General features: G+C 35.5%; 2 protein-coding genes across 4 annotated transcripts in view; one reads left to right on the top strand and one right to left on the bottom strand.

Moving 5' to 3' along the window:
• Positions 1 to 495: 495 nt before the first annotated feature.
• The window catches only part of hormad1 (HORMA domain containing 1), a 35,177-nt gene continuing 22,050 nt past the window's right edge, over positions 496 to 13,622 (bottom strand). The window contains exons 1-16 of one of the 3 annotated variants that reach the window (XM_084089058.1): positions 6,075 to 6,455; positions 5,606 to 5,694; positions 5,307 to 5,388; positions 5,014 to 5,158; positions 4,870 to 4,930; positions 4,671 to 4,707; positions 4,542 to 4,562; positions 4,375 to 4,401; positions 4,155 to 4,222; positions 3,822 to 3,973; positions 2,478 to 2,635; positions 2,279 to 2,371; positions 2,122 to 2,173; positions 1,947 to 2,011; positions 1,776 to 1,856; positions 496 to 1,485 (exon numbers count right to left, since the gene is read on the bottom strand). In XM_084089058.1, the coding sequence (XP_083945184.1) occupies positions 1,405 to 1,485; positions 1,776 to 1,856; positions 1,947 to 2,011; positions 2,122 to 2,173; positions 2,279 to 2,371; positions 2,478 to 2,635; positions 3,822 to 3,973; positions 4,155 to 4,222; positions 4,375 to 4,401; positions 4,542 to 4,562; positions 4,671 to 4,707; positions 4,870 to 4,930; positions 5,014 to 5,158; positions 5,307 to 5,339 (1,074 nt within the window). In that variant the 5' untranslated portion in view covers positions 5,340 to 5,388; positions 5,606 to 5,694; positions 6,075 to 6,455 and the 3' untranslated portion in view covers positions 496 to 1,404. Of the gene's footprint in view, positions 1,486 to 1,775; positions 1,857 to 1,946; positions 2,012 to 2,121; positions 2,174 to 2,278; positions 2,372 to 2,477; positions 2,636 to 3,821; positions 3,974 to 4,154; positions 4,223 to 4,374; positions 4,402 to 4,541; positions 4,563 to 4,670; positions 4,708 to 4,869; positions 4,931 to 5,013; positions 5,159 to 5,306; positions 5,389 to 5,605; positions 5,695 to 6,074; positions 6,456 to 13,622 lie in introns of those variants that run through there. The other 2 variants (XM_084089059.1, XM_084089060.1) reach the window with 2 other exon arrangements.
• ensab (endosulfine alpha b) lies at positions 6,555 to 13,322 on the top strand. The gene is made up of 3 exons (XM_084089063.1): positions 6,555 to 6,738; positions 10,123 to 10,245; positions 10,429 to 13,322. Exons 1-3 carry the CDS (start codon positions 6,682 to 6,684, stop codon positions 10,600 to 10,602), a joined length of 354 nt encoding a protein of 117 aa, XP_083945189.1. The 5' UTR covers positions 6,555 to 6,681; the 3' UTR covers positions 10,603 to 13,322.

Here is a 13,622-nt window from a genome sequence, read left to right as displayed (position 1 = left end):
GCTGTCTCTGTTCAGTGATAAATCAAGTCCCTAACACTGTGTTTCACAGCCAAGCCTGAAACTGCGAATCTGGAATTGGAGTTCGAGACACTTTTGTCTCTAGCCAAATTCTGAGTCCACTCAGGCAATGAGCCAACAAATATTCTGGAACTAGACGAAAACTGTTGTAAACAGGGACTACTGCTTATACATTATTGTCACCATGGAGATATCCAGAATATGTTTGCAAATAAAAACTTTGCTATATGAGCTACGACCAAATTGAGAGGTTGCAGCCTCTGAACTGGGATGCAGTCGTTGTGTGTTTTTTCAAGTAGGTGTGATAAAAGATTTTTAAAAAATTATATGTAATAGTTGATTTTGCATGTACAAAAATACAGCAGTCACTATTCTGCACTTTATATCTTCATCTAACAGAGAACAGTCTTAGAACTTTGGCTAACATTCTGGCAAGGTTTTCTCAAAGTTATGAATAAACATTCTTCCAGTAAAGTTAACAGAATGTTCACTCAAAGTGATCTGGTCTTTAATAATGTTTTCAAAACATTAGCACAAAACCATTATCTCTACATCAATTATGGAATGTTTTTATATTCCTATAATGTTTCAATAATGTTCGCACAACCAAGAAAAAACATTTTGAAAAAACGTTCAGAGAACATTTGGAAATAACGTTAACTTAATGTGAACGTTAGCAAAACATTCTTAGAACATATTTTTGTTAGCAGTATCCTACGTATGCTGCTAATAATTTTCTGAGTTCATACTTTTTGTATGTAATTTACAAATTATCACAACAGCGCAAAAAGTACTTTCAGTGTCTGCATGTATAGATTATTTTAGTGTGTCACTTTGGTTCTGCAAGTCAAAGTAACGTTGTAGTAAATATCACAGAGTGAAAATGAAAATGTGTTGCTTGCCTGTACAGATCAGCATCAGGGAACAAAGCCAAATCTAGCTCACATGTCTGTACACCTCTAGACATATATCCTAAAGTGCATTATTTATCAAATTATATCACTCGAACATCCGTAAAACTATCTGCTTCACAACAAAAAAACAGCATGTCTTTATTGGAGTCATTGTTTTGATACAATGTGCATGCTGCCATCTAGTGGACTAACTATGCCATATAGTGACTAAAATCAAACAATGCTACTAAAATTTCCTGGCAATGAAAGCAAATTATGACTACTCAAATGTATCTCAAAGAATATTAACATATATAACAAAATACACAATTTAGAACTCATCATGTTATCGTATGCAATTGAACCATAAAACCTGTTTTATAAAGCATTTCTGCTACTGAATTAATCAAACCAAAATACATTAAACAGCATACAGTATACAGTATGTTGCTGTGTGATCGTACTGGAAATATTGTGTGTCCTAGTTTAAGTGTTACTTGGGTACACTGACTTTGCGCCTCTTCGGGGCACATGGCTGGGGATCTTGGCTTAGCGGGAACTGTAACTGAGAGATCTGCAGAGATACAGGAAATGCATTTAGTTGTGGTACACTACAGTTCATCAGAACATGAACACTTGAATAACCTGTTTTAAAGTGACAAACTCATCTGTTAACTTAACAATTTTTCCTAACTCTGATTGCATGATAGAGTCGTCAGAATGAGAAATGTTGCATGAAGCTAAACTTTGCATTTAAATTCAACGACTAATAAAAAAAAGTTCCAGTGATTATACTGGTAAATGTGATAAAAGTCCAACAAACATGACAACACAAACACGGGCCATGGACATTGTATTTCCCACCTGAGGCTCAAAGATGCGTCCACTTCTGGTCTTCCTGACGTCCACCTTAAGATCAGCAGTATTCTTTACCAGATTGTCCATCTAAAATAAACATCGCATAATTAAACACAACTTCCTCTCATACACACAGGCCACTAGAGCAGACTGTGATGGGGAATTGTGTAGCGCTACCTTTGCATTTGTTGTAAGATCCTCCTTGCTGTTTCTGTGAGGCTGTTGTGAGTTCTCCTGAGTTTCTGTAAATGTGACAGACCATGAGTAATGGTTGCTGGGAGTTAGTGGTGATTACCTTGATTAGGTTCATAACAATGTCTTTAAACTGGCAAACACTGACTGTAACATTCACCTGAGATTTCAATGCCAGCATCAGTGATGACATTCTCCTTTGTCATAAACTCCTGTGAGCAAATAAGTCCATCATTTGAGACGAATACTCACATTTTGTAAAGTTAAGGCAGAAAAGCAACTGAGGAAATATCTGATAATTATTGAAAGGACCCCACCTGCTGAACTGAAGTTTCAGACATCGTCCCGTCCTCAAACATTTTCAAAGACCATTTCGTACTCACGCATACTTCCATATCATCTTCATCAGGCTGTTCACGCACATAAATACATGTATAGTATTGATCACATCTTTACAGGACTGATATTATATTTTCTGCCAGGCATATCAGTAGGCGCCTAGCTTCTTTATCTCACCGGATCAAGTCTCTTCCGCTCAGTGGTGACGTTCATTCTGAGGCTATGAAAAGGTGTGACCACCTCTCCCATGGTCAGATTTACTGGTTCCCTCTCAAATATCAGTGTCCCGTTGTCATCCTCCTTAAAGCCAGGTGGCTGATACTCCTGGGGAGTCACTGAAACCCAAATACACGTTGAATAATAAAACACCAATACTAGAGGTGGCCAAACCATTTACTAAGAAAAGTCAAAAATCAAACTTGACTGTGGGTTAAAAGTACATTTTGCATTATATTCAAATATATTATATTCAAATGTAAATTTAAAAAAAAAAATATATATATATTTTCTCTACATTGGTCCATCTCTATTCTGGACTTGCACACAAAAAACTGCATTGCAATAATTTCCTAAAATGTAATTTGTGTGGAAATATTATGAAGTCTGTAAACAGGCCAGAGATGGAACACACCAAGGACGGATGGACGCAAAGAAGAGCACACAGACGCACACAGCAAGCTAAATGTTCGTGATGCTCGAAATATAGAAAAATTATATATAGAAATATTAAATTGGAGTGGGGTAGGGGATTATATGAATGTATCTCTGAAGGGAGCTGTCTTCAGAAAAGTTTGGATGGCATTTTATTTCCCTGTTAACTGCGTATAAAAAAAAGTGTTCATAAGCGTAGCGTTGCTTTGTGTTCAGCGGTACCTAAAGAAACTGCTGCTGTTCCGTAAGCACCTCCTACTGTCAGAGAGACAATTTGCATTTTCGTTCAGTCAGCCTACTGTTTTTATTTTGTGCAAGTTTGTCTTGTGTAGCATAATATCACAAATCTGAAGTCAGACCATTCTATTTTTGCTTTGAATCTTGAAATGATCTACTTCAAGCATCTAATTATCTAAAAATCTAATTCAAATAAAAAACTATTGCTATGCCACATGTGTGTAGCATCTTTGTTTGGATTGTGATTAAAATGCAGTAGTTGACTTTAATTTCAAATGGCTACAGATATTTTTTTGTTTAAGGCCAGTGTGTCTGTTATAGAGCAAATAAACAACAAAAAAATTTGCTTAAACAAAGAAAAAAAAAGGGATTTTTGGGCAATTTGCTTGTAAAAATAAATAAATTAGAAATTGGAATCAGCCATGAAAAATCATGATCTATGTCTACATATCTACATCACTACAAAAATGTTAAATAATGAAACAAAAAGATAAATTAGAAATTAAGAAATGCTTCAAGGATATGATATGGCCAAATCGAAGGTCATCACTGGCCAACATCGGCCGGCGGGAAATAAAAGACAAACAATGAGTGAGCATGGTACAGTCCAGCAGATAGCAAGTGTAGACTTACCCTCATCATAGTAGAAGAGTTTCATGTTGAGGCAGACGTCATCAGGCAGTGGGCCGAGATTTTGCATCAGCATGTAAAGTTTACGCACCAGCAGCATACTGGATTTCTGGGTGTTGTCACAGGCCATTTTAGTCAGGCTCTGCCCGCTTTTGCTGAAAACACAGATATTTATTTTCACAAGAGGAAACATTAACATGTGGTAGTAAATAATACTGCTTGAAAAATTATATTAGGACAGGCTATGCAAGTAATGTATTTTGGGCTGTAATATTTAGTATTTTGGGGTTGTAATCCATCATCTAGTTTTGTTAACTGCTCAAAAAGATATGCCACCTCTCAAAGTCCATCTGAGGTCCTTTCTCTGTGTATCTGACTTTAAACTGGTAACACTCAGTCACTTTCTGCAAAAAATCAATTAGTAAAAATGCACATTCAAAGTCTGAAATACAAAACACAAGGTCGTCATGAAATGATTTAATGAGCATTATATTAAAAAAGAAATTAAGTAACATTGTATGGCATTCAATCAAAAAAAGAGCGAACGTCTGATCACCTGTGGATTGTCTGGATCACAGTAAATCTACAAGTTAAAAATAGTCACATTTTTATTTTATTATATATTATTATAAGCTATATCATATAAACTATTATGCTTCTGCATGCAACATATAGTCTTAAATTGATTACTGTTAGTTTTCAAATCAATTAGTTAATACTCACTGATAGAAGAACCATGCGCAGCTGATAAAGCAACAGATGCAAAAAGGTCAAAGGTTACTAACAGTGTTGACAATCAGTCATGTAACTGGTTTAGAAATGTAAAAGAAAACTGCAGAAGTGTGTACTTACGTATCTTCTTTGAAGTGCATCAAAGCACCCCTGCAACCTGAAATAGTGGAGGTGAGATGTAGTCATGTAGTTTTGACCAGATGTTCTCTAAACATATTACACTTACAAATGTATGAATATGTAGTTTCATTTTTAATGTTTTAATACATTTTTTCATGAAGGGAATGTGAAAACATGAGTGTGTCAGCTGCCCACTTACCACTGAACAATCTGTTGAGCACCAGGGCAGCTATGCTCTCGCAGTATCAGGACTTTCAGCTCTGTGAAAAAGAAAGGAGAAAAACACAAAATGTATGTTATAGTAATGAAATCATGAAGGATTTGTTACCTGCTCCACTTTTACCTCCAACATATTTGCGTCCATATGCCTTTTCTGGGAAAAGACCCCTGAGGTAAGTGATGCTTGAGACAGCAATGGCTAGAAGTTTTTTCACAAGCACCAGCGACTGCTGTTCAGTGGACACCACATCTGGCAGCATCTGACCGTTCTGGAAACATTCAGTAAGCAAGATACTGTTATATTTACAACTTATGGACATGCTAGCAAAAGCCTAGACAAGCTAATGTTAAATTCGTTTTAAAAAGTTGGTGGTATTATGCTGGTTTAGAGAAAACAAATATGTACAGTAACGTTACCTGAACAGGTCGCAGTTTCTGTTCACATGCCATGATGATGATGATTGTAACAGATCACCAGTCAAAAGGCAAAAATAAGCATCTGCAAATATAAGGTGCGATTGCTTCAGTTAACGTTAACGTTACTGGCTTGATGACTATGGAACATTGCAGCAAATTTTCTGTTACTCAAAAACACATAACCGTGAAAAGAATATAATTATCTTGCCTAATAAAGATGGCTTTGTCGGACAGTTAAATTGTAAAAAAGAAGAAATATCCTAAAAACGGATAATAGCATTTACGCAGGCCTGCTTTACCTCAACCGACGTTCCGTGGTGTCAATCACTCTCGCGCGAACGCGCGCCATCTCCCGCCATAAACTCCAACGCCATGAAAATAAAAGAAGCTGTCGAAACATTAGTAGTACTAGGAATCTAGGATAACACCAAAATGTGAACTCTCTTATTAATTCCTGTCTAAGTACCTTATAAACAAGGAATCAAATGCTAAGTTATTTATACAGAAATATAAAATTATGCAAATAATTATAGCAATAAAGCATTACTTCTTCATTTGAAAAACAGCAACGCGTAACTTACTATGGCTTTATGTAACTTTAAAAAAAAGTTTTTTGAGAGCTTTAATTTATTTTAATTTTATTTAATTTATTTTATTTAAAGTGTAAAGTTTTTGATTTTCTCATTTTGAACTGGTGACAATACATTAACAAAAATACAGTATATTGATAATCAGCACATTTTTTTAAGTATTAAATGTTATTCTTACCTAGTGCAGTTGTGCAGGGAAAAGACTATAATACAGGTAGCAGATTAGGTAGCAGATTCAAAGGCACTGTAGCTTGATTGGTCATTGGAAATCTAATAAAATGCATTTTTGAAGAATTGTATGAAGTCTACTTAAGCCTATAGGCCTTAAAATGACTATTTCAAAAAATGTTAATTATAAGGTATCTATAGATAACAATATAGTCGCAGGCATTTTCCACATTGAAAACCTATTTAGAATTTGTATTAAAATCCCTGTAGATTTTAATATAAGTTAACAGCCTTATTAGACATTCTCTGTTAACAGTTTCAATAGCACTATATAATCTTTATTATTGCGTGCAGCTCGCAAAGGCATTGTAGCTTACCATTGGTCACTTATTTATTTTGATATGACTATTGGAAATCTATTGGCTGGTTCTCCGGTCTGTCAAACATCAAACCGGATTCCTATTGGCTTTTATCGCTGCGTGACCGTCCCCCAAAGTGACGTCGCTGCAGCGAACGCCATTTTGATACAGAACACCGTGGGTGGATCGGATCGGGCACGAATAGACAGCAAAATTTACATTTCAACACGTTGATTAAGCAGCAAACGCCGAACAGACATGTCATCAGATAACCAGGACACGGAGACGCAATCGGAGCAGATGGACGAGAATCAGGTGGGGATTAGATTGGGGCAGACGAGATTAGACGAGGCATTCGTTGCAGTCTCTTACGGTGTCTGTCAATTTCATCTACTATAATGTCATTATGCCTTAATTCCGTATTATATAAATGACTGCTTATTGCTCACTGACACCTTCAACAGACATTTCTCTGATTCTTTGTTATTTGATTGCTTAGCTGTCACCTGCATGAGTTGAAAAAGGTGATAGTCGAACATTTCTCAAGCATGAGCCTCCTTTTGATTGGATAGTGAGCTCAGACGTCACGAAAATAACAGCGTTTGATTGGTACATTCTGTCGCTTTTCAGTTTAGTTACACCTACTCTAACCTGATGGTGTCAGTTGGGTTGTATGAACAAAAATAACTGGGGCGCCCATTTTCATATGTTTCCCGCAAAGTTGTCAAGCCATACTATGAAAGCAGTTGTAGAAAAAACAGATTCTGATATTTTAATTTCTTTGTTTTGATGTTCAATTTACAAAAAATAAATAAATAAATTTGCTGTTTATTGATAGTGTTGTTGTGCTAAAATGGCATGTACTGTATGTATCCATAAGAAAATTAGATTCAAGATATGATCACGAGTTCCAAGTGCATGCAGATTTTAAGAGTAGTTTTTACTGTGGGAACTTAACAGCCTTGTTTGCACTTTTCCCAGGTGGTGCTTAATATAGCAGCTCATAAATTACTTGTTATAGATCCTAGTGAATCAGCATATACTGGACCTAATCAGAAGAGTCTGTTTCTTCTCCAGGGGCCTGTTGCATAAACAGCCGTTATGTTAAGGCTATGTCTTAAGACCTAGAATGACTAACTAGCAGTTAGCCAAGGGGCAACCGGGCTTACTTTTATGTATCAGATTAGACCAATCTATATTTTTAAGTAACTTACTCAAAGTTATGAACAGTCTTAAAGAAAAAAAGTGTAGCTTGTAAGACTTGTCGCTTTCAGTGGAGGTTAAAATAATATCATCATGGTAAACTAAATTTTAAACCCCATTGATGAAAAACAACATGTTTTATTTTATATTACTTGTATAGTGGAATAAGCTTTTACAAGATTCTGCCTTTGTGTTTTAAAATTCTGTTTTATGAATTATTTGTGACTCACAGAGACTCAAAGGGTGTAGCATGTAGAACATAAACTTAGTCTTGAGGATTTACAAACCTGTTTTTCTACAATCTGCCTTTTGCTACAGTTGAATGCAAATGTGTCTTTTAGCCAGCGTTATATGCAAGAGTTGCCCCTATTGACTCACTGTCTAGTTATTTGCAAAATGGTCTTAATCTCAAGTCATGCATTCATAATGGAAGCATACTAAAATGTGCATCATTATGTGTTTTGTTCTTTACAATTATCCAAGCCTCAGTCTAAACACACCACCACATGATTCCTCAGCTTAGGGCGAAGCAGAGGATGATTCAAAATGCAAGCACACAAATAAGAGGGAAAAATATGTTGTTTCTTAAATATTTATCTTTCTGTAACCTACAATATCTTGGTACGTTTTGCTGTACTATACAATTGCAAGACCTGAAGACAGATTTAGCTGTTTTACTGTTCAAAACAAACCCCTTTTAAACCAAACCAAAACAGAAACGTGAAGATGTTTACAAATTCGCCTTGACTCGGATGTTGTATTGTTTCAATTATGACAGAATTTCCAAGTGTTTGTTTATTTTAGCTTGTATTCAAATTGAAACCAAAATGTAATTTCCCTATCTAATCGTGAAGTCAGAGAGTTGTTATAAACACACCTGATAATTTAATGCCGAACTAAACAGTCTTGTTGTACCTTGCCCTGAAATGTCTTTAAAGGACCACACCTTTTGGGAATTACAGGAAGAATGATATGATGAAAGAGGTTTTGTTTTTATTGTTTTGTTATTATATTTTGAGAATGAAATTTATTACTTTGAGTTTTGAGTGTTGATTAGTTTGTTCCGTCTTCCACCTCCAGTGTTTAAAGGGTTAGTTCACCAAAAAATTAAATTCTGTCAGTAATTACTCACCCTCATGTTGTTCCAACCCTGTAAGACTTTTGTTCATTTTTGGAACACAAATTAAGATATTTTTGATGAAATCTGAGAGCTGGCTCACTCCTTCATAGGCTGCTAGGTAATCGATATCTGCCATCCCAGAAAAGTTAGTAAAGACATCGTTAAAATAGTCCAAGTGACTACAGTAGCTCAACCTTAAGTTTATCAAGCGATGAGAATACTTTTTGTGCGCAAAAAAAACAAACAAAAATAACGACTTTATTCAACTATTCATTTTCTTCTATGTGGGCCTCTGAGTGAATTCACGTAGTGCTGTAACAGCGCAGCGCTTCTGGGTTGTACGTCAGAACGTAGGCTTACCATTGGCCAGCATCACACGCATCACACACATGACCAGCGTCAGCCAATGGTGAGCCTACATTCTGATGTACAACCCAGAAGCGCTGCGCTGTTACACTACGTGAACTCACTCAGAGGCCCACATAGAAGAAAATGAATAGTTGAATAAAGTCGTTATTTTGGGGGGGTTTTGTGCACAAAAAGTATTCTCGTCACTTGATAAACTTAAGTTTGAGCCACTGTAGTCACTTGGACTATTTTAACGACGTATTTACTAACTTTTCTGGGCTGGCAGATTCAATAACATAGAAGCCTATGAAGGAGTGAGCCAGCTCTCAGATTTAATAAAAAATATCTTAATTTGTGTTCTGAAAATGAACGAAAGTCTTACAGGGTTGGAACAACATGAGGGTGAGTAACTACTGACATAATTTTTGGGTGAACTAACCCTTCAATAAAGATTGTTTAAACTCATTCAAAACATAAATTAATACATTTCAACAAGGATGCATGTGATCAAGTTGATCAAAAGTGACAGTAAACACTTTTTACATTATTACAAAAAATGCTGTTCTTTTTGCATTTCTTTTTGAAAGAATCCTAATAAGAATGTATCACGGTTTCCACAAAAATAAGCAGCACAACTGTTTTCAAGATTTAAAATAGCACCAAATAGTTTCTTGAGCACCAAATCAGGCTCAGCATATTAGAATACTTTCATGTGACACTGAAGACTGGAGTAATGATGCTGAAAATTCAGCTTTGCCATCCATCACAGGAATATTCTACATTTTAAAATGTATTAAAATAGAAAACAGTTATTTTAAATTGCAATTATATTTCACTATAATACTGTCTACTGTATTTTTGATTAAATAAATGCAGCCCTGTTGAGCATAAGATACTTATTTCAAAAAAATTAAAAACTCTTACTGACCTTATTGAATGGTTGTGTACTGTACATATAATATTTTTAACTATGAAAACTAAACTAAACTGATGTCTAATAACTACAGATGGCAATAAATGTTTTTCAGGAATCTCAGGACACAAACTCAAACCCAGTGCGGACAGAGGAGGCCAAATTGAAAGCGAAGTATCCCACTTTGGGTCAAAAGCCAGGTGGCTCTGACTTTCTGATGAAGAGACTGCAGAAAGGAGTATGTTTAAAGATTTTACCATTCTTTTTTACTTCTATTGTACAACTGAATAAAAACACATTTTAAAAGGCATATTCATACAGTTCCAGGTGCTTGCAACATAGCCAAAACAAACAATACCCTTTATGTACCCTTAATGTAACTTCTAAAATGTCATCCAAATTGTGCATTTTTTGTCTCCAGCAAAAGTATTTTGACTCAGGAGATTACAACATGGCAAAGGCAAAGATGAAGAACAAACAGTTGCCTGCCGCAGCCGGTCCAGACAAGAACATCGTTACCGGGGATCACATTCCAACCCCACAAGACCTTCCACAGAGAAAGTCCTCATTGGTTACAAGTAAACTGGCTGGCTAACATCACCCGGAGGTTTTGATAAACCCTCTAAGCAAACTTCCAAAACCTCCCCAGCCCCACCAGACCAGCTTCATCAGGACTGGTTATCAGTTTATTTTGTTTCATTTGGGTGTTGAGTTTTGCTGTCATTTTCATTTAACTTCAGTAGGTCTAACCAACCCAGCTCTGTTACCCTCTTTAGTGTCCCACATATGGTAGGGAAAAACTAAACCCTCGGTATTCCAGACCCCAGTGGAGCATGATGCACTTTAACCTGTGTACCCTGTACATCAGTCATATTACGAACAAAACCCTGAAGACTTTATAAAATGCTGTTTGATGCTTTTAAAAGTGTCAGATAATTTGAAAATGATTTAAGATTGTTTTAAAAGGCATTGTTTTACATAGATAATACTTGACAGCCATTGGCCCCAGATGTACATTGGCAGCCCTCTAATCATTCGCAATGACAAAAGAATGAATGTTTTATGAGAATTTCTTTGGAAAAGTCAGTGAACAAGTGGTTAGAGCAATAGTGTTAAAGAGTGGCTGGTAGGGTGTGTAGCCTTCATCACCTCTTCTACCTCTCGCTCTCTAAGTATGGCTCAGTTTAACCAAATAACAGCTGCTTACGACTGGATTGTTTCACTATTCTCAGCCTTCACCTTCTGTGGTAGGATCTGAGCAAGCGGGTTCCAATCAGGCTGATTAGATTATTGTAATCGTAGCTTTTTGGGTGTAAACAGAGAATGTTGTAATTCACTGATAATAGCCAAGAGCAGAAACGGTCTTTGTATGTGGCATGATAAGCAAAGGGGCTTAAGAAAATTATCTTATCATAGCATATGTTACGCGTCAAACGTTTTGGTATGTTTATAATAAGTAGTGGCTATTTGTGTTAAATCTCACTGGCATCGGGAGTCATTCTGCTTTCATGTACACTATCAGTACTGTGTTTATTAATGGGATTATTTTGTTATATCCAACACGTATGTAGTATGATGCACATGACCCTTTTGATCATCTGAGACGCAATCATCTTGTCCGTCTTAACAATGTGAGTCTATTTAGTCCTAAATATCTATGTATATGTTAAGGAATGAGGTGTAGAAGGAAATTTGCAGAATGGAGCAGCACCTTTGGTTCAATATTTGTAAAATATTTAAATAGTAAAATGCTCAACTTAAATGTTTAAACACATAAAAGGAATTGGAAAACCCATACCCATAGATTGCTTTGACATGCAGATTATTATTGGGTTTCAAACCAATATCAAACATACAAATGACTGAATATTATATCCTATGACTTTTTTTTTGTATTATCTGTGGTCTTTAAAGAGATACCGTTTCTCATAATTTAGCGGAGTGTTCTTCTCCAGAGGACATGAATCGATAAACCTCTGTAGTTTCTTCAAAGTTTGTAAATCATTGGAAACTTTGTAGTGGATCTTAACAGCTCATTCCCGGTTATAAGATTTTGTGCACTCTTTACAGAGTCCTAGTATGATTATAGATACACTTAGAGTGAAATCTAGACTCAACCTAGGCAGTTTTACAGTCCAGGTGTCTAAGTCAGGATTTGCATAGTCTAATCAAGTTGCCCCTTCTAAAACCATACCTGCCTACACGTGGCCTGAAGATTTAAAAGAAAATGTGTTTAGCCACATGAAGCTAACAATAAAACATGTATATCAATGCATGTTATTCTTGGTAATTAAAAAAAATATATAAATACTGTACCATCACTATGTAAATTTCACTAGATGGTGAATTGCATTTAAGGGATTGAATGTGTTTTTTTCCATATATGGTTGAGGTGCTGGTGGCAGTTGGCAATACATCAGGGAAATATGATGGTCTTGCACTTAGTATTTGTCACTCAGTTGTATGTGTGGATGTACAATGTGTCCTTTGAGGAATGCATTATTGCACAATGCTAGGAGATAATCTTATTTTGTGCTGCAGCCAAATTGTAAATAGTCAAACTGTGCATCTGGTGTCATATTTGTGCAATTTGTCTTGCATTTTGTTTTGGTTGTCTTTACATTTTTTAAATGTTCTTTCCAATATTCACAAAGCTTGTTTTATCTTTTTATTTGTTAATATCATGTGTCTGAATCTCTCTGCTTTTTAATGCAACATGACAAGAATATCATCAAACTAGTGTGAGAAATGTAAATATGGGGGTTAAGGATTCTTGCATTGTAATTACAGAAATCCTCATAATTGAACGGATTAAATTCAGACAGGTCTGAACTGAAAACTTTACACTATACTGCAATGTGATATTCATGTAACATTAATTGTAAACCTACAATTTAAGGCTCTCTTGCTATATAGATACACACAAAATATATTCATGATTTGCATAGGCTACTAGCATTTGGTGTTTAATTATTTCTATTTTTCATCCCCATATGTATTATTATTTCAGATGTTTTGCTTGAATTAATTTGTGTTTGATAATGGATTTCCCGAGGTATCCAGAGTCATCAGGTTCCTTATAATTATATTTACACGGAATGATGGCTAATAATGAAGCAAAGATGTTTAAAATCAATATTGGAGCTGTCTGAACTTCAAATAAAGTTTTACATTAATAGCAAAAACAATGATTGGTACTTTTTTCCTAACGAAAAGTTAAAAAACTTCCACGTGTTTACTTTGTTTTTATTTGACCTATACAAAAAATTTATTATAGTACGTGCAAGTAAAATCGAATGAATGATCACATACAGACATCACTTGTTTTTTTGAGGTCGTGTGAAGGTATCATCAAATTGTCTATTTTTAAAAGTATTTACGGCAATTCTTGTTTTGCTGAGTGAAGAAAGGACACTGCAAAACTGATGTAATCAAGGACTAAAAAAAAAAAATCATATTAGTATAGAGCTGAACATTCTCACTGTTTACTAGTTTCCAGTGTACCGATTTTAACCTTGTTTGTAAAATTCAGAATGGAGGTCTTTTAAAAATGCAACCTGAACCGTGAGAAATCTGAACTTTTTAGCTACTTATTTGGGTGTGCTGCATAAATTC

This window comes from Abramis brama (genome assembly GCF_963993115.1).
Source record: "Abramis brama genome assembly, chromosome: 17".
NCBI classification, from domain to species: domain Eukaryota; kingdom Metazoa; phylum Chordata; class Actinopteri; order Cypriniformes; family Leuciscidae; genus Abramis; species Abramis brama.
Note: the sequence above shows the minus strand (reverse complement) of the source record. Positions and strands in the feature narration are given on the sequence as shown.